At 47.5% G+C, this 18,545-nt stretch overlaps 10 protein-coding genes across 10 annotated transcripts; 8 read left to right on the forward strand and 2 right to left on the reverse strand.

Moving 5' to 3' along the window:
* Nucleotides 1–338: 338 nt before the first annotated feature.
* BJ212DRAFT_1235732 (kinase-like domain-containing protein) lies at nucleotides 339–766 on the forward strand (the record flags this gene model as incomplete). The annotated part of the gene is made up of 2 exons (XM_041329533.1): nucleotides 339–543; nucleotides 594–766. Coding segments are annotated over 2 exons (378 nt in total), but the record flags the coding sequence as incomplete, so codon positions are not given.
* BJ212DRAFT_1397712 (uncharacterized protein) lies at nucleotides 666–1,879 on the forward strand. Its single transcript, XM_041337254.1, has 3 exons — nucleotides 666–814; nucleotides 870–980; nucleotides 1,030–1,879. The coding sequence occupies exons 2-3, from the start codon at nucleotides 879–881 to the stop codon at nucleotides 1,675–1,677; spliced, it is 750 nt and encodes a 249-aa protein (XP_041186287.1). The 5' UTR covers nucleotides 666–814; nucleotides 870–878; the 3' UTR covers nucleotides 1,678–1,879.
* Nucleotides 1,880–3,930: 2,051 nt separating this feature from the next.
* BJ212DRAFT_1397715 (uncharacterized protein) lies at nucleotides 3,931–4,924 on the forward strand. Its single transcript, XM_041337255.1, has 7 exons — nucleotides 3,931–4,105; nucleotides 4,159–4,288; nucleotides 4,339–4,395; nucleotides 4,445–4,624; nucleotides 4,671–4,715; nucleotides 4,769–4,806; nucleotides 4,857–4,924. Exons 1-5 carry the CDS (start codon nucleotides 4,083–4,085, stop codon nucleotides 4,689–4,691), a joined length of 411 nt encoding a protein of 136 aa, XP_041186288.1. The 5' UTR covers nucleotides 3,931–4,082; the 3' UTR covers nucleotides 4,692–4,715; nucleotides 4,769–4,806; nucleotides 4,857–4,924.
* Nucleotides 4,752–8,008, forward strand: BJ212DRAFT_1397717 (uncharacterized protein). The gene is made up of 14 exons (XM_041337256.1): nucleotides 4,752–4,806; nucleotides 4,857–5,072; nucleotides 5,123–5,671; nucleotides 5,745–6,052; nucleotides 6,110–6,145; nucleotides 6,204–6,239; nucleotides 6,298–6,333; nucleotides 6,391–6,426; nucleotides 6,485–6,520; nucleotides 6,573–6,608; nucleotides 6,666–6,701; nucleotides 6,756–6,842; nucleotides 6,895–7,636; nucleotides 7,679–8,008. Exons 2-13 carry the CDS (start codon nucleotides 4,947–4,949, stop codon nucleotides 7,634–7,636), a joined length of 2,064 nt encoding a protein of 687 aa, XP_041186289.1. The 5' UTR covers nucleotides 4,752–4,806; nucleotides 4,857–4,946; the 3' UTR covers nucleotides 7,679–8,008.
* Nucleotides 7,970–8,474, reverse strand: BJ212DRAFT_1487357 (uncharacterized protein; the record flags this gene model as incomplete). Its single annotated transcript, XM_041341271.1, has 2 exons — nucleotides 7,970–8,314; nucleotides 8,385–8,474. 2 exons carry the CDS (start codon nucleotides 8,472–8,474, stop codon nucleotides 7,970–7,972), a joined length of 435 nt encoding a protein of 144 aa, XP_041186290.1.
* A 1,613-nt stretch (nucleotides 8,475–10,087) lies between these two features.
* On the forward strand, nucleotides 10,088–12,303 carry BJ212DRAFT_1397729 (kinase-like domain-containing protein). The gene is made up of 13 exons (XM_041337257.1): nucleotides 10,088–10,323; nucleotides 10,373–10,437; nucleotides 10,463–10,494; nucleotides 10,550–10,606; nucleotides 10,687–10,854; nucleotides 10,913–10,943; nucleotides 10,994–11,035; nucleotides 11,076–11,302; nucleotides 11,354–11,434; nucleotides 11,475–11,705; nucleotides 11,823–12,008; nucleotides 12,065–12,183; nucleotides 12,232–12,303. The coding sequence occupies exons 1-12, from the start codon at nucleotides 10,304–10,306 to the stop codon at nucleotides 12,101–12,103; spliced, it is 1,179 nt and encodes a 392-aa protein (XP_041186291.1). The 5' UTR covers nucleotides 10,088–10,303; the 3' UTR covers nucleotides 12,104–12,183; nucleotides 12,232–12,303.
* BJ212DRAFT_1285747 (kinase-like domain-containing protein) lies at nucleotides 12,208–12,723 on the forward strand (the record flags this gene model as incomplete). Its single annotated transcript, XM_041331907.1, has 2 exons — nucleotides 12,208–12,453; nucleotides 12,505–12,723. 2 exons carry the CDS (start codon nucleotides 12,208–12,210, stop codon nucleotides 12,721–12,723), a joined length of 465 nt encoding a protein of 154 aa, XP_041186292.1.
* A 38-nt stretch (nucleotides 12,724–12,761) lies between these two features.
* BJ212DRAFT_1222188 (P-loop containing nucleoside triphosphate hydrolase protein) lies at nucleotides 12,762–13,253 on the forward strand (the record flags this gene model as incomplete). The annotated part of the gene is made up of 1 exon (XM_041329400.1): nucleotides 12,762–13,253. A coding segment is annotated over one exon (492 nt), but the record flags the coding sequence as incomplete, so codon positions are not given.
* Nucleotides 13,254–13,582: 329 nt separating this feature from the next.
* Nucleotides 13,583–14,710, reverse strand: BJ212DRAFT_1397751 (uncharacterized protein; the record flags this gene model as incomplete). The annotated part of the gene is made up of 3 exons (XM_041337258.1): nucleotides 13,583–13,701; nucleotides 13,761–14,334; nucleotides 14,512–14,710. A coding segment is annotated over one exon (312 nt), but the record flags the coding sequence as incomplete, so codon positions are not given.
* Nucleotides 14,711–16,419: 1,709 nt separating this feature from the next.
* On the forward strand, nucleotides 16,420–18,208 carry BJ212DRAFT_1581337 (kinase-like domain-containing protein; the record flags this gene model as incomplete). Its single annotated transcript, XM_041342305.1, has 9 exons — nucleotides 16,420–16,788; nucleotides 16,842–16,920; nucleotides 17,142–17,220; nucleotides 17,276–17,337; nucleotides 17,398–17,583; nucleotides 17,645–17,675; nucleotides 17,729–17,766; nucleotides 17,815–18,036; nucleotides 18,089–18,208. The coding sequence occupies exons 1-9, from the start codon at nucleotides 16,766–16,768 to the stop codon at nucleotides 18,206–18,208; spliced, it is 840 nt and encodes a 279-aa protein (XP_041186295.1). The 5' UTR covers nucleotides 16,420–16,765.
* Between the last annotated feature and the right edge of the window lie 337 nt (nucleotides 18,209–18,545).

An 18,545-nucleotide genomic window follows, 5' to 3' on the forward strand; every position in this document is an offset into this window, starting at 1 on the left:
ATTGCATACGTCGATTCTTCATTGCCAGCTCTAGTTTCTCAATGGATGTCGCCTGGGACATTGTATATGTACCTCGAGCAAGGTACAATTACTGCTTCCACTAAAGTTGAATTGGTGAGTCTCTTGTTCACCAACCATATTCGCCAGGCATTGATTGATTTTATGCTACAAGGTCATGGGCGTCGCGGGTGGCCTCAAGTATCGTTCGTAGATCCTTATCCTGTTATTAATTTTGTTCTTGATGCCTGTTCAGTTCACTCCGAGGGTGTCGTTCACGGAGACCTTCATCCTGTATGTGCAGTTGTCTCTCTGTGGATGTTGCACTCATTCATCGGCCTCAGGCAAATGTGCTCATAGACGATTTAGGCAATCCACGTCTCACAGATTTTGGTCTCGCAACAGTCGTAGGAGACCCAGAGTTGCAGTGGGGTGCGACAACTGCGGCACGTGAACTCAATGTTCGGTGGCGTGCTCCTGAAGTTATTGGACTCGAGTATGATCCTGCAAAACCGACTTTTATGAGTGATATCTATTCTTTTGGTGGTGTCATGTTCCTTGTGCGATCTCTGTGATTTTTGCTGCTCTATTCTAAGCCTTTCCTTCTCAGATCCTCTCAGGGGTTACACCATGGAAAGAGAAGAAACATTCAACTCACATCATCATCGAGCTATCGAAAGGAGCTACTCCTGCACGTCCCGACAACATTTTGGACGATTACTGGGGATTGATTCAACAATGCTGGTCTTGGGACCCTGTGCGTCGTCCAGAGGCAACGGAAGTGCTTCGATACATCGATCAGTTTACCCAACATCAGGTGAATAACTCTAGTTTTTGGTTGGTGCGATTTGGCTTCAATGCTTATTAACCAGGCTGAAATCATGGCAACAAGTGCAAGCCAGTCTTCCTCGCGAGATTCACCAAGCCAAGCCAAGCCATCCACTCCTCCAACACGCCATATCTTCACTTCGGTCTCAACGCTGGTGAGTGTCTTCTGGTGCATCATTTTATGATTACTTATCATGCGAGAAGTCACTTTCGGAACCTTTCAATGTTTTGATCTTTGGGGAGACTGGAGTAGGCAAAAGTTCCATTATCAATCTGATCATGGGACGAGATGCTGTACAGACGTCGTCAAATCAAGAAACCCCCACGTTCACACATACCCCCTATGAAGTCAGCATTGGAACCTACCGTTTCAAACTTTGGGAAGTTTCGTCCATCGAATCAACGGGTTTTTTCCGGACCTTATTTTTGAAATGGCGCCTGAAAAAGTCATACAAGAAACTGTGCGAAGACAATGGGGTATATCTTCTCTTGTATTGTATGAAGGGATCAATGGCCGAGAAGGCACTGGTCAAGGATTATAAATCCTTTACTGATATCGTCGGCTCGACTGCTGGTTCAGGCCGCATACCAGTCGCCGCTGTGGTTACCTTCATGGAAGGTTATCCTCAGAACATGGATCAATGGTGGACAAGTAATAAGGATAATCTGGAACGCCTCGGGATGCGGTTCTCCGCACACGCTTGTATCACTTCCCTCCCTGACAATCCACACGCATCACCCGCCATGCGTGGACGTCGACAGCGGTCAGAAGATGTTATCCGCAGCCTCCTCTATCAGTCCTATCAAATGGGCAGTACCCCCGTCATCTCCAATATAGTGTCCGCTTCTTGAAACAATTGTGGTTCTTGGATTTATGTTAGCGTCTGTATGGTTGGGTCACTACGCATGCTACTTTATGATACTTCAAGGATACTCTGGCTTGTATACTTACTGCTCCAGCGTAGAAATCATGAACGGTTGTTTGTACTATCTAATTACCAATTCTACATCCTGGTACCATCACAGCATGTGCATATTTTCCTTTCGTTTGCACTACATATAAATTACAGCTAGGACTCGGATGCATATTTGAACCAATTGAGTGTGGATTTAGAACGGCACAAAGACACCCGAAACTTGAAAGTGTGGGCGATAGTCGCCACCCCAGTCACTGCTTTCAGTGACAACTATTTGTCATATTGATACATCAGGGTTTGGAAAATCCGTCTAAGTACCTCGCACTTAAGAGTGGGGGTGGGGTGGGGAGCTTGTCCTGCCACTGTAGGACATTCCACCAAGAGCGAGAGTGACAGGAAAGAGATTTGGCTTCGTGTGATCATTTGTATTTGATTGCACATTGTCACAAACTCTTAATAATGACATCCATACTGCAAGATCGTCAACTACCTCACAGTGGAGCGCGTCCATACACGTACGACGTATCTGGTAGTTGAAGTGCGGGGTCCAGTTGCCGTGGAGGAATCCTGATCAACAACCTCGAACGCGCTGGAAGAGGGCCATAATAGTAAGGGCAGTTAGGATAGAGCTACGACATGAAACCAGGTATGGGGGATTGACGCAAAATCGTGTAAAAATATGTCTGTTGAACTGGCATACCGTTTCAGAAGTAGGGAAAGATGACGCAGTGATCAGCACAGGACTACTTCGGTGCTATCACTGGAGCTCCGAATCATTGATTGGAACATGGACTAGCAGGTATCCAGTGAATGGTGTCGTGTCATACATAATCCACCCAGAGTCCTGTTCACGGTCGTGTATTATTACTGCAGAATAATCTTGAAAGAATCAGCGTCAATCACAAGCTAAATCAATTTGCTTACGAAAAAAGCTTCAGAGTGTTGGAACACGATACCTGAGAGGCTATTGATTAATGATGAACAAACACAAAGATCAGTGTGGGAGGGTAAGAGCCCTGCTCAGCATTAGCATAACCTCACTGACGTTCGCAGGACCTTTCATACCTTTCAAAGTTTCTGGAAGAGTGCGCCAGCATATTTCAGGGCAGTAACAGCTCCACGCTCATCCAAAGTTCCGCTCTTCTAGGCGTTAATTGAGGAATGCCGTATCTGAATTACGACTTGGTACAGCGGACTGATACATTTGCCATGCTTGCATCTCGGACGCTCGTTTCTCATGATGCAGTCGTGCACCTGAGGAGCTTTTGCTTTCAGGGGGATGAGTAGTTGATGATGAGCCAGAAGCGATGTTGTACCCCATGCTACTGTTGAGGAGCACAGGGTTTTGTGGGACTGTACCAATCGCGCGATGGATGCTTGAGAGTGTTATTATTCGGATATCCCGTCCTTCGATCATTTGGAGGTCATAGAATCGGTAGAGGAAGCGAAGGATGGTTATCTTGCCTGCTCCGGACTCGCCAACAAGGGCTACACATCCTCAGGGAGGGTAAGGTATTTGGAGGAGATGTTGTGTAGCGTGGGGATTGGCTGTCGCAGAACAAGCACCCGTTTTGTATTGGGTAGTTTGTGAGGATTAGGATGGGTATGCAGGGAAGGAGACCAATTCCTCAGTATCAGGTGCTCAGAGTCACCTGGAAGACGTAAGCTCTCGGTAGCCTCCCCTAGGCCTAGTCAGATCATATAGAAGGAAGACAGCCGGCGTAAATAGGTGACGAACGCCACGTCACCGCGACGTAAGTGCAAAAAATGGCACAAGTCGATTGCACATGGACACCTCACACTGCACCTCACACAAAGCAAAAAGCATTCAATACCACATCTCGCTCACCTACCTCCATATGTATACTGTTCCGATGCCTCGTCAGCGCCACGCTCGCCATCACGACTCCTACCACAACGCCCAGACGTATGCCTGCAGTGTGCACAGAAGGTCATAAGATAAAACTTGGAGTAAGTAGGGCCATGGACTATGGGAAAGGGTACAACGTCAAGGGTGCCAAAGGTGCTGATGCTCATCGACCATGTGTTTGATAAGCAGGAAGCCATTAATGAGGCGATGGGCTGCACGGAATGTACATTGTACGTATTGTGCCAATGAAATGACATTACACGATTCGTCCGCGTCAATTCCCGAATCGTACCATTACGGGTCCATCCACATGGAGGCCTCGAGGCGATATGATCAGTAATACAGTCTGGACTGTGCAGCATGCATGCTACCAGGCTTTCTTACAAATCTCGGTGAATGCCTTGCAAAGATCGGATCGCAAATGTAGTCGCTTCACTCCTTGAAACCATCCTCCAAAGGTAGCCCTACCCATGACAGAACCCGCACCTGAAGAGTGAGCCTTCTTGGAGTTCAATGACCATTGCCTTGACGTTTTATATCTTGCAGCGATAGTAGTGCTCCTAGTGACTTCACATCTCAAATTTCTGAGACGTTGAAGCTTGGATCTCCATGTAATTCAGGTTCCTTCGGCGTGGTTTATCGACGTACCATCAAGTCGAGCAAAGACTCAATGGAGGTCTGTCTGACTAACCAACCCTCGTGAATCGACCATCGAATATCCATTAGGTAGCAGTGAAGGTGTTCAAGATTGATCCCGGGAGAACTATGGAGAAAATTGAAAAAGTGGGTCAACTAACTAGATTGTGATCACTTCGCTCCATGATCTGTGTAGACAATGCGTCGGGAACTCCTGGTTTGGCTAAGATTGAAGCACTCGACTATCGTACCGCTACTTGGCACCGCGACGGTCGAGTCTCCATTTCCGGCTCTCGTTTCCCAATGGATGTCTTCTGGGACATTATATATGTACCTTGAACAAGTTACCGCTACCGTTTCAACTAAAATTGAATTAGTGAGTCCCTTGTTCACAACAATCACATTCGCCAAGCATTCATCAGTTTTATGCTACAAGGCCATAGGCGTTGCTGATGGCCTGAATTACCGTCAGTCGCCTTCTATCATTATCTCATTATTGTTGTTTTTCATACTTACCCAGTTCACTCGGAGAATATCATCCACGGAGACCTTCATCCTGTATGTACAGTTATCTCTCTGTGGATGTTGCACTCATTCACAAGCCTTAGGCAAATGTGCTCATAGATGATTCGGGGAATCCACGTCTCACGGATTTCGGTCTCGCGACAGTCGCAGGGGATGCAGAATTGCAGTTGTCCATGACGACCGCGACCCGCACCTTAGATTCTCGATGGCGTGCGCCTGAAATCGTTGGAATCGAGCGTGACCCTGAAAAACCGTCTTTCAAGAGTGATATCTATGCCTTGGGTGGTGTTATTTTCTTTGTGCGATCTCAGTGTTTTCTGCCCCTCTATCCTAATCCGTTTCCTCCCAGATCATCTCGGGGGATGTACCATGGAAGGAGAAGAATTCGGTTCAAATCTGCATCACGCTGTCGCAAAAAGCCGAACATCCGCGTCCCGACAACATCCTTGACTATCACTGGACATCAATTCAAAGATGCTGGTCTTGGGATGCGCGGAATCGCCCGGATGCTATGGAAGTCATTGAATGCATTACACCGAAGAACATCATCATTTTCGGGGAACGTGGCGCTGGGAAGAGCTCCGTCATCAACCTCCTGGCAGGTAGGAAGGTCACTGAGACCTCGTCAGACCAGGACAGTCTTACATTGCATTACGACGCATATGGTACCACCATCGACGGCATACCGTATCGCATCTATGATACTACTGGGTTCGATGACTACCGCACGAACCCTAGCGGATTCCTTTACGCTATCACCAATGCTCACAAGTTGGCTAAGGAGCTCCGTGAGAAAGGAGGAGTCAATCTGCTGTTGTACTGTATCAAGGGGGACATAATACCACCAACATTCATCACTAACTACAGGCTCCTCTATGAGCTTCTCTTTGAGGAGAAGGTACCAATCGCGCTCATCGCCACTCACCTAGAGAGAGAGGATCACATGGACGATTGGTACAACACGCAACAAGGGATGGTTCGAGCGTCAGGCGGTCAAACATGTCGATCATGCTTGTATCACTACAGCGGACAATCCGGACCCGAAGTGCACGGAGAAGTACGAAATGTCCAGAACAGAATTGGGCAAATTGATCAGTCGACAAGCACAACACTGGAATAGAGGGGATTGGTCGCATGCGAGGGCCGTTGAGGCAGATGACTCCTCAATCGGGCAAGCAAGCAAAGCAGACGTTCTTAGAGTCCTCACGAAGCGCTGCGGGTTGGGGGAAAGCTTAGCAAAGGTCGTGATTCGAAATCTTGCTCCTAACATGGTTCAAAGGTATGTAGTCTTCAGAGGCTATTTGCGCTTTTTTTTCTAACGGCAGACGTTATATAGCAGTGTCCGGACCATTCCTCCTGAAATGGCTGAAAGGTCTGTAGTCGTCAGATGCCGTTTGCGTCGTACTTTTCTAACGTCGAGCTCTACCTAGCACTATTCGGACCATCCGTTCTGAAATGACTGAAAGGTATGTATTGTTCTGATGTCGTTTGCGTCGTACTTTTCCAACCTCAAACACTACATAGCACTATCCAGACCACCCCTCCTGAAATAGTTGACAGGTATGTAGTCTCCAGATAACGTTTGCGCAGTATTTTCCAACCTTAAACCCTACATAGCACTATCCAGATCACCCCTCCTGAAATGGTTGAAAGGTTTGTAGTCTTCAGACACCGTTTGCGTTGTAGTTTTCTGATCTCAAACGTTACCTAGCACTATCCGGACCATCCGTCCTGAGATGTCCGAAAGGCACGTATTCTTTCAGATGCTGTTTGCACCGTATTTATCAAACGTCATGTAGCACTATACAGACCACTCCTCCTGATATAGCTGACAGGTACATAGTCTTCGGGTGCCGTTTCGTCGCATTTTTCTAACCTCAAATGCTGCATAGCACTGTTCAGGCTGTCCCTCCTGAAGCGGTTACAAGGTACGTACTTTTCAGATGCTCTTAGTGCCGTAGTTGTCTAATGTTGACAAGTAGGACCAAGCCCGACACAACCTTTAGTATGCCCGATACCCCCATACCGGAGGGACTGCAGGTGGTTAAGTACCACAGTCCTCCTAAACGGTATGTAGTCTCCATATGCTCCGTATTTTAAAAGTGTTAATCAGCGAGATAGGAACAAAAGTATTGTAATATTTGGGGCGGAAGCAGCAGGAAAAAGCGCACTTGTCAACCTCATGGCAGGCGAAAATGTGGCGACGACATCTAGTGACGCGATTGTTTGTACGCAGCATTGGGAAGAGTATCCCATCAGCTTCGCCGGCGAGTCTTATAGTGTCTTCGACACCATGGGAATCGATGAACCGCAGATTGGAATTCCACAGTACCTCGATGCTGTCGAAAACGCCTATCGGCTCATCAAGATGCTAGACGAAGAAGGCGGCATTGATCTTCTTCTATTCTGTATGCGCGCCGGCAGACTCACCGCTACGCATCGGAGCATCTACCGGCTCTTTAACGAATTCCTGTGCGAGAAGAAGGTTCCTGTTGTTCTTGTGTTCACACACCTCGAAATTGAGCCAGGGGGGATGGAGAACTACTGGGAGAGAAACCGCAACACCTTCGAAAAATACCTGAGCCCGATCGCCGGTCATGCGTGCATCACCGCCACTAGAGGAAATTCCCCGCAACGTTATGAAGAATCACGCACTACGATCCGGAATGTTGTTCAGCGATTGACCGCTGACAGGCAGAGGGATACCTTGTTCGCGTCGTTGATACGTAAGCCGAAGGAGTTACTTGCCGGGGGTCCGCTTGTGAAAAGGAAGGATCTTGTCCCTCTTCTCACAAAGCGTTGTGGTATATCTCCAGACGTCGCAAAACGGTTGGCTGATAGAATCAGGCAAGACGTAGGTTGATGATTTCAACCATGCCTTATGCTCACCCGATTGTAATTGTAGACTTAGTCTTTATCGAGGATATGTTGCACATCTGAGTTGATACTAATACATAATTCATATGATCACTTGCATCACATGTGAATTCGTTCTCCCTTCCATTCTAGCGCTGATAGAATTCCATCACTGCAGGTTACATAAATTACTACACCACGCATGGCAAATACAAAGTGTATAAAACGTACGCCAACAACATCCCAACATCCCAGACGACATGAGAGTAACAGGGAGAATGGTAGAAGGTCGGCCATAAGCGATGTTATACCCGATACTGGCGTTGAAGAGCACGGGATCTTAAGGTGCGACGCCTATTGCGCGACGCAGGCCTGAGAGCGTTACTGTGCGGATGTCTCGACCGTCGATCAGGATACAGCCCTGAGCCGGGTTGGAGTTCGTAGAAGCGGTAGAAGAGGCGCAGGATCGTGCTTTTGCCTGCTCTGTGCCTACCAATTCCTTGGCATCAGGTTCATCGACAATTTCAGTGAGCTCATTGCTCGGTATCGACGAGGCTTTGGTTGATTGCACAGTATATGCCGCCGAGGTTCGACGGAGGGAAGTAGAGCTGGTATGGATGACATCAGCATGGTGATGATTAGCAGACGACAGCTCTGCACCACACGAAGGAGATAAGGTACCCACCTACGCATAATAGGTGATGAACACCACAAATCACTAGTGTTACTCTGTCCCCTCCTGATGCGCGACACACGATCAAATAACCGACCAGAAGACTGGATGTGATAATCAGCGTCTGTACAAGGTTCAGGAGGTTGACAGATACCACAGGTGCGATCGGCATTTGCGCTCACGATCAAAATGAAACACAGGTTTGGTTTGGAAATTTGAAACAAGACGTGGTTTTTGAAATGAGATAAGACGGAAACACTCACGAACAACCCTATTTTTTAAACTCTGATACTCCCCAATAGCCTCCGTATACCTCTGCGCCTCATACGGCTCCCCTCGAAATACTTGACAGTCTCGTAGTTAATGGGACAATCCGTATGGGTCCCACGAGTGACCTGAGCATGCATGCAGTTAAGATTCACTTCATAATCGTAGACAAAACGAAGCAGGACTGAGCACTCACCACATCCCGCCCATTCATTCGCCTCTGTATACTAGTCCTACAGCACGTAAGTATGATACTCGCCCAGATATAACTCCAACCACAACATCCAATGCAAGTTCGAATCTCACAACAAACGCGACAAGCGCAACATATGCATCCACGAATCCAGGAATCATCGTGAATCCAATAGACTCGCCAACACGGTTTATTGCGCTTCCTCTATCGAGAATACGGAGCAGCTCGCCCGTCTTGCGTTTCGTATATCAACTGAGAGAAAGAGCACATGATCGAATGAGAGCATCGACATGCTGCGATCGCTGTATTGCATGAGTGGGATCCAGAGTGCGTTGCAGATGGCTGAGATAGCCTGAAGATGCGAGGAATCGGAACCGGACGTAGGTGATTAGGTACGACCATGAGCTGGCGCTGAATGCAGGAAATGTAGTTAGGTCTGGTGTGTCGAAGGTAGTGATCTGTGGCAAGTGAGTGGGAGAAATGGGTTGACTATGCATCCAAGAACAAGGACGAGGAAACAGATTAACTGGGAAATAGTTAATTGGGGTGATAGAATGCAAGGGAGATACGCACTGTGATGAATTGCAGCTTTGGATAGTGGGAAGGCCGGAAATGGAGCGTGAGGCGAGTTATACGGGTGGAGAGTTCGCATCATAAGGGATCCACAGTTACTTCGCACGGGGTTGTCTGTAAAAGCGTTAGGTTGCGCTACACTAGATTAGCAGCCCAATATACTGACCTTGTCACGGTTTGGCTCTCGCACACCTGGAATTGAATCTTATTGGGGACACACACATTGCACAGCGGGTGGTAGGATTGCTTTTAGAGATGGAAGTGACATATCAAATGGTACTACAAGGACCATCAGCGTCTGCATCTTCTATTAAGTTGCAACACAGTAAAACAAGTCATGAGAGGATATGTCGGGAGCGGTCTCATACACGCATCAGCTTCTTCTGTGTAACGATGTTATTGCAGACAAAGGTAAACGACACGAGGAAAAAAGTGCACAAGTGGTAGGACACATACAAAAAATTGGGTATGCATGACTAGAGGATGTGCAAATGTGATGCGCGTCTGAATTTAATTGATTGATAAGGTAAATGAATTGAATTCTGATGGAAGCGGCGGGTGCTACTAGGCTACTAGTAGGATTGCAAAATGGTTGCAACAGCAACGAATCGTGAGGGATGTCGGACCGTTCCAAAGGACGACCTGGACGATGTGGAGTGAGAGCGTAATTATCAGCGATGATCATGCTTGTGACTCTGACGTGTAGCGTGAGCGCTAGGAGCTTGATTGTCACTGGCAGCGTAACTGTTACATAAGGGACGACAGTCTTAACTACTTACAGTCATATCAATGTCATCATTGCACGATCCCTGAATCCATGATCCATCATAGCCTCTAGCTTCCAGGCGACCTACAGCATGGCTACCAGCTGGCCGCCTTACGAACCCAGATAGGCGCCTTGCATATGTATCAGCTTGAAAACCAGCCTGCTTCACTTCCCAGATCTCGCCTCCTGCAAAGCCCTACCCATGATAGCTGAACAGCGCTAGTGAGTAGTCTCCCATAATGACACAGTCCCTCGACCTTTTATTTTGCAGCGATACCCTTAGCGACTTCAGATTTCAAATTTCTGCATTGGAGTTCGGGAATCCATGCACATCTGGTTCATTTGGCACCGTTTTACCGAGGCACCATCAATACCAACGAAGGCACAAAAGAGGTTTATTGGACCAACCTTGTCTGATTGCATCAATAATCCATCTAATATTCATCAGGTCGCAGTGAAGGTGTTCAAGATTGATTCCGGGAGGGCTGTGGAGAAATATGAGAAGGTCAGTCATATAACCGAAGTTTGCCGATTCAATCACTCTTCGCTCAATGCCTATGTAGGCCAATGCGTCGGGAACTCAAGGTGTGGCTTAGACTGTCAAAACACCCAACTATCGTCCCGCTACTTGGAATCGCACACGTCGGGCTTCCATTACCGGTTCTCATTTCTCAATGGATGCCCTCTGGAACATTGTATACGTACCTCGAGCAACCTATCAATACAATCACCGCTTCCAATAAAGTTGAATTGGCGAGTTTTTTGTTCATTAATCGCATTCGCCAAGCGTTGATCGATTTTATGCTACAAGGTCAGGGGCGTTGCCGACGGCCTCGGATATCGTTCGTAGATCACTATCCTATTGTTATTTTTGTTCCTAATGTCTACCCAGTTCACTCGGAGAATGTCGTTCACGGAGACCTTCATCCCGTATGTACGGTTGTCTTTCTGTGGATATTGTACTCATTCATAAGCCTCAGGCAATGTACTTGTAGATGGTGTGGGGAATCCACGTCTCACAGATTTCGGTCTCGCAACAGTCGTAGGAGACGCGGAGTTGCAGTTGGGTACGACAACTGTGACACGTGAATTCGATGTTCGATGGCGTGCTCCTGAAGTCATTGGAGTCGATCCGAAGGATGAGCCTGTACGGCCGAATTTCAAGAGTGATATATATTCTTTTGGTGGTGTCATGTTCTTTGTGCGATCTTTTCGTTTTTCTGTAGTTCTATCCTAACCTTTCTCCTCTTAGATCGTCTCGGGGGATATACCATGGAAAGAGAAGAAACAGCCACATATCATCATTGAGTATCGAAAAGAGCGACTCCTGCTCGTCCCGATAACATTTCTATGATCACTGGAACTTGATTCAGAAATGCTGGTCTTGGAACCCAGACGATCGTCCAGAGGCAACGGAAATCACCTGCAGCGATATCCATGACGACTTCACATCTCAAATTTCTGCGTTGAAGCTCGGGAATCCGTGCAAATCTGGTTCATTTGCCACTGTTTACCAGTTCACCATCGAGACCAGCGAAGGCACAAAAGAGGTTTGTCTTACCACAGTACCCAAGCTCTTGAATCGTTCATCTGATATTCATCAGGTCGCAGTAAAGGTGTTCAAGACTGATTCTGGGAGAGCCGTGGAGAAATATGTGAGGGTCAGTTATCTAATTGGAGTTTGGCGATTCAGATCACACTTCGCTCAATGACCTATGTAGGCAATGCGTCGGGAACTTAACGTGTGGATTAGAGTGTCAAAACACCAAAATATCGTACCGCTACTTGGCACTGCAGACGTCGAGTCCCCGTGTCCTGCTCTCGTTTCGCAATGGATGCCCTCCGGAACATTGGATACGTACCTCGAGAAGCATGGTACAATTACCACTTTGGCTAAAGCTCATCTGGCGAGTCTTGTTCACCAATCACATTCGCCAAACATTGATTGATTTTATGCTACAAGGTCAGGGGCGTTGCCGACGGCCTCGGATATCGTTCGTAGATCACTATCCTATTGTTATTTTTGTTCCTAATGCCTACCCAGTTCATTCGGAGAATGTCGTTCATGGAGACCTTTATCCCGTATGTACGGCTGTCTTTCTGTGGATGTTGCACTCATTCATAAGCCAGGCGAATGTACTTGTAGATGGTGCGGGGAATCCACGTCTCACAGATTTCGGTCTCGCAACAGTCGTAGGGGACCCAGAGTTACAGTTGGGTACGACAACTGCGGCGCGTGAATTCAATGTTCGATGGCGTGCTCCTGAAGTCATTGGAGTAGATCGGAAGGGTCGGCCTGTACGGCCGAATTTCAAGAGTGATATATATTCTTTTGGTGGTGTCATGCTCTTTGTGCGATCTCTTTGTTTTTCTGTAGCTCTATCCTAATATTTCTCCTCTCAGATCGTCTCGGGGGATATACCATGGAAAGAGAAGGCACATCCACAGATCATCATTGAGCTATCGAAAAGAGCGACTCCTGCTCGTCCCGATAACATTTCTGATGATCACTGGAACTTGATTCAAAAATGTTGGTCTTGGAACTCAGCGGACCGCCTGGAGGCAGCGGAAGTCATTGGATGCCTTGCAACGAAAATCACCAGGCATGTAGTCTTTAGATGAAGCTCCGTATTTTTCCAGTATTAACAAGCGAGGACAGGCCTAAAACTATCGTACTATTTGGGGACACGGGAGCAGGCAAAAGCTCACTCGTCAACCTCATGGCGGACAAAGAGGTAGCGTGCACATCTTCCGACATGCGACGCTGTACTATGCAGTGGAAAGACTATGCCATCGATTTCGGTGGCGACTCGTATACGGTTTTCGATACCATTGGACTACATGAACCGCAGCTGGGAATCAAAGAGTACCTGAAGTCTGTCGAGAATGTCTATCGACTTATCAAGGAATTGGATGGAAGAGGCGGCATCGATCTGCTTCTATTTTGCGTTCGCGCTGGCAGAGTTACTGCTACGCTTCAGAGCAACTACCGGCTCTTTCACCACGAATTCCTCTGCGAGAAGAAAGTCCCGATTGTTCTTGCGATCACGAACCTCGAAAGAGAGCAGAGGATGGAGACCTGGTGGGAGAGAAACCAAAGCACCTTCGACAAATACCAGATTCAGGTCGCCGGTCATGCGTGTGTCACCGCCGCCAATAAATTGGACGGCAGACACGACACCTTTATGAAGAATCGCGCATCACGATCCGCAATCTTGTTCAGCAATTTACCGCTGACGGGCAGAAGCAAGCATGGATAGGAGGGAACAACCTGTTCGTGTCGTTGATGCGTAAGCTAAGGGATTTAGTTCCAGAGGGTCAGAATGCGAGAAAGAAGGATCTTGTCCCTCATCTCACGAAGCGTTGTGGTGTATCTCCAGACGTCGCAAAACAGTTGGCTGATATGATCAGGCAAGATGTATATTGATGACTTTAACTATACCTTATGCTTACCCGATTGTAATTGTGGACTTCGTCTTTGTCGAGGATATGTTGCACATCTGAGTTGGTACTACATACTCTACTATATAATTCATATCATCAATTGCATGACTTGTGTCTTCATTCTCCTTTCTATATTCTAGCGCTAGAATTCCACCTCTGCAGATTATATAAATTCCTGTACCACGCATAGCAAATACAAAGTGTATAAAACTCACGCCCACTGCAACAGACCAACATCCCAGACCATGGTACCACCACTCCCGCTGCTCGTCATACTACTTGCCTCTCGCAAGCTCACGTCCCGGTGTCAAACCCCAGGCAATTTCGGAGCTTCACCGCTGAGACTTATCTTCTCGCAAGTCTCTGGAAATTATGCGTCGAAAGCGCTCTCTTATGTGCAGGGAAACCCGTCCGTGGAGGCGTGGTCACTTATGCGCCAAACGTAACACTCGCGTCTTGTCCATGCGCAGGTACGACTGAACACTCTGGATAACTGTGAATGGAAGGCGCATCGGACGTGGGTGCTGTCGTTGAGAAGGCTTGGGGTGCATCGTCGGATACGGGGGATGATATAGGTACATGTGGTTTGGCTTGTAGGGATGCTAGAACGACTTGGGGAGAATCAACGACTATGCGCTCTTCGACTGCTGTGCTGCGCGTTTCAAATTCGGGAATGCCGACGACGGGTGCATCGTCATCGATGTTGTATCCAGCTGGGATTTTTGGACGCGCTGATCTGACCTGCTACATGGATGCAAAGAGGCCATTAAGTTGAAGGAGCTCCCTGTATGTAAGTCCTACTCAACGATCCGCCCGTCCTTGAGAACCATAATCCTTCCCAAGAACACAAATCGGCACCATCACTAAGAAAAAACACCCAAGGAAAACCACTCACTTATCAGTCCCCTTGATCGTACTCAATCGATCCGCAATACTCAAACAACTTCCATCCACAAGTCTCCCAAGCGCACCATCCAACGCACTAGTAGCCTAATCCAAAAGCGGCACCCTCGTATTCTTCACTATGGTCCTAGCGATTACCACGCGCTGCTTCTCACATCCACTCAGTCTCACGCCCCTCTCCCCAACCTTCGTCTCATACCCCTCTGGGAAACTCATGATACGGTCATAGCAGATCTGAATATTCTAATCCTGCCTACAGTCGTATTACATGGTGATAACCAATCGTAATGAAACAGCCTCTATACCCAGCTACCGTAATGAGCAAACCTGCGTCATTTATGAAGTTTTTGGATCACATCTTTTGCTAGGCTATCCTCCATCCCGCAGCGCTTCACGAGGACCCCAAGAACGTCTGACTTGCTTGGACGTCCCGTTAAGAGGTCCTTCAACTTTCCAATGAACCGGCCAAGCCACCCATCTCCTCTATTCCAGTCCACTACTGTATCCTTATTCCGTATAATCAAGTCACTCACTTCCTTTTGGATCTAGGTTAGCCACTGCAGTGATACAAGCATGATCAACACACTTGACTGCATGACTGTCGAACGATCCCTCGTTTCGCGCGTACCAATCATCCATGAGGTCTTCCTTCTCCAGGTGGGTAACGATGAGCGCAACTGGTATCTTCTCCTCGAAGAAAAAATCACACAATAGCCTGTAGTTGGTGACGAACGTCGGTGGTATCCTGCCTGTCTTGATGCAGTACAGCAGCAAATGGACTCCTCCGCTGACCCATAGCTCTTTTATAACTTGTCAGTCGATAACAACATTGAGAAATGGGCTTGGGTCCATGCGGTTGCCATCGACCCCGGCAGTATCATAGATGCGGTACGGCGCACCCTTGATGGTGACATTATACGTTTCATGGCGTGTTCGGCGCCCAGAGAGGTCCTAGCAACCTGGTGCCCTGCGAAGAGGTTGATGATGGAGCTTTGCCCGACGCCACTTTCTCCAAAAATGACAATGTTTTGGCAGACATTAACAATACTTAATGAATCTAGCATGGCGCTTCTTCAGTACTGGGCTTCTAGCAACAAGAGGGCACAACGGTGAGCTCACGATTATAGTGAAGTTGTTTCTTCTGGCTGGGTGGACGATCTTCGATGAGAATGACAAGTCAACAGCTTCTGATGCTTATGCCATTGCAGGCAGGACACGGTGCACAACGAAGATTACGACCTGCAAAGCTAACATGAGGATGCATATGGGTATCGACTACCCCTTTTCGTTGAAACTAGAACCAAACTTTAACAGTTGCAACGTGCAAGCAACATTGTGCAGCGCTCGTTGTGAAATGTAACCGATCGCCTTCCTGGACATCATCACCGCATAACCTCCAGTGATCCATAGTAGTCGGCCAGGAATCGAGATTCAATATGCCAACCCCCACCGCCCCGAGGGCCATATGCCTCGCATCACCGCATGACGCGCCAAAGATTGTATTGCTTGCTGTCAGCAGACAGACACAATAGACCTCGAGGCCTCGATAGGTCACTGTCGTTCAGCACGTGCTAACATTGTGTCCGCCTCCTGCATCGGAAGTTACCTAGAAGGTTGGCCGAAACCTTGAACTGGAAGCGCCAAAAGCAAACTCAAATGGGTTGCTTCCTAACATGAATATGCTAATAGTGTCCACAGATATCAATGACTTGCTGCGGCGATATTAACAGGTCCTGATGTGATTGCAATGAACTTGCGGTTGGCGAACAGTAATATAATCACAATAGTACTCAATTCGAAGTTGGCTTTTGAACGGCTCGTACACGACATGTACAGATCATGTCGGTTAGTACGGCGGTACTACCTATGTTCACGTTTAGTTTGTGGCAGTTTATGATAAGGACGGCTCTTAGAACTTATTACATAAAGGTTTTACGTATTGAACTTGAAGTCAGAGGTTCCTTCAAGTTTGTCATGGTGGTACTAGCAGTCAGTGCTAGTGCAACTGGTGATCGATTGATCTATGGAAGTCTATTCAAAAACGCTCCAGTGACGTGCCCGCTTGCACACTGACTTTGCCTCTGGTGTCAATATTAAAAGTATAGATCCTTCCATCAGATTCCAAAGCCTCGAGGCAGTACCACGATCAGCAATGCTTCTCGGATAGAATACGAGAATGGTCTGATCTGCATGGCTGCCAGGTCTTCTTATAATCCCCAGCGGAAGCCTTGCACAACTTGGAAAGATTGCACCACAAATTCAAGTACGAGTCTACTATTCTTCCTGAAAATCTCCTCCTGCCGCAAGTCAGCCTACCATGAAGGGACTTGCGCTTGAAGAGTGAGTGTTCCCCATAACGTGCCTTGACCCAAAGGCTTCATCGTGTTCTGCAGTGATACCCCTCGTGACTTCACATCTCAAATTTCTGCTAGTGGGACTTCGAAGGACGAAATTCCATCTGCTGCTACTTTGGTATAGTTCATCAGCGTACCATTGAGTTCAGCGAGGACATGGTGGAGGTTCGTCCGACCAACTTTTTCCCGAGTTTATCAATTGTGACCATGGACAGGTCACAGTGAGCGACTCTGGGCATCGTCCGGACCACAAACGTACCCGAGCCCATCGATCACTTTATTTCTATTGATACCTCTCGTAACTTCACATCTCGAATTTCTGCTACTGCGACCTCGAAGGACGAAATTCCATCTGCTGGTACCTTTGGCATAGTTTATCGACGTACCATTGAGTCCAGCGAAGGCACAATGGAGGTTGGTTTGACAAAATTTTACCCCAAGTTCACCAGTCGTCCTCTAATGGCCATTGACAGGTCGCAGTGAAGATCTTCAAGATTGGTCCTCAGGCCGGGAGAACCATGCAAAAATTAGCAAAGTCAATTTTCCGCTACTAGCTGGAGTGCCCCAACTCAACTAACACTTTGCTCAATGATAGGGAATAAATCGAGAACTCAGGGTGTGGCTTGAACTGAAACACCCGACTATCGTCCCGCTACTTGGTATTGCGAAGGTTCAAGATTCTCTATTTCCGGCTCTCATTTCCGAATGGATGTCTTCTGGGACATTATATGCGTACCTCAAGGAGCAAGGTACAATTTCCGCATCTACTCGGATCAAATTGGTGAGTCTCTGGTTCACAATAATCAAACTCACCAAGAGTTAATCTATTTTCATGCTACCAGGCCAGGGGCGTTGCTGATGGCCTCGAATATCGTTCGTAGATCTCTATTATGTTATTATTTTTTTCTTGATGCCTGTTGGATCAGTTCACTCCCGAAGTGTCGTTCACGGAGACCTTCATCCTGTATGTCGAGTAGTCTCTGCGGGTGTTACACTCATTCATAAGCATCAGGGGAATGTGCTCGTAGATGGTTCAGGGCATCCACGTCTCATAGATTTTGGTCTCGCGACAATCGCAGGGGACGTAGAGTCGCAATTGAATACGACGACCGCAGGCCGCAGTGTCAATCCTCAATGGCGTGCACCTGAAGTCATTGGAATCGACCCGGAGACTGAACCTGTACGACCGAATTTCGAGAGTGATGTATATTCTTTTGGCAGTGTCATGTTCTTCGTGAGATATCTGTATTTCTCTGCAACGCTATCCTGAGCTTTTCCTCTCTCAGATCGTCTCAGGGGTTACACCGTGGCACGAGAAGAAAAGTTCAAATCATATCATCATTGAGCTATCAAAGGAGCTACTCCTACACGTCCCGACAACATCCTTGACGATCACTGGAACTTAATCAGCAAATGCTGGTCTCGGGACCCCATGTGTCGCCCAGAGGCAACCGAAGTCACCAAATGCATTGCAACGCAAATTGCCATCATTAATTCAGAAGAGATGAAGTGGCTGTTATGTAGGTCGTCTTCAGATACCTTTTGTGCCGTATTCTTCTAACCTCAAACCCCACATAGCACTACACAGAGCCCTCCTAAACGCACTTCAGGAGAGACTGAACTGACTGATAGGTAAGTCGTCTTCATGTACCCCTTTGTGCCGTATTCTTATAACCTCAAACCACACATAGCACTATACAGAGCTCTACTAAATGGAATTCAGTAGAGACTAAAATAGCTGAT

This window comes from Suillus subaureus (genome assembly GCF_016647635.1).
Source record: "Suillus subaureus strain MN1 chromosome Unknown BJ212scaffold_78, whole genome shotgun sequence".
Taxonomy (NCBI): domain Eukaryota; kingdom Fungi; phylum Basidiomycota; class Agaricomycetes; order Boletales; family Suillaceae; genus Suillus; species Suillus subaureus.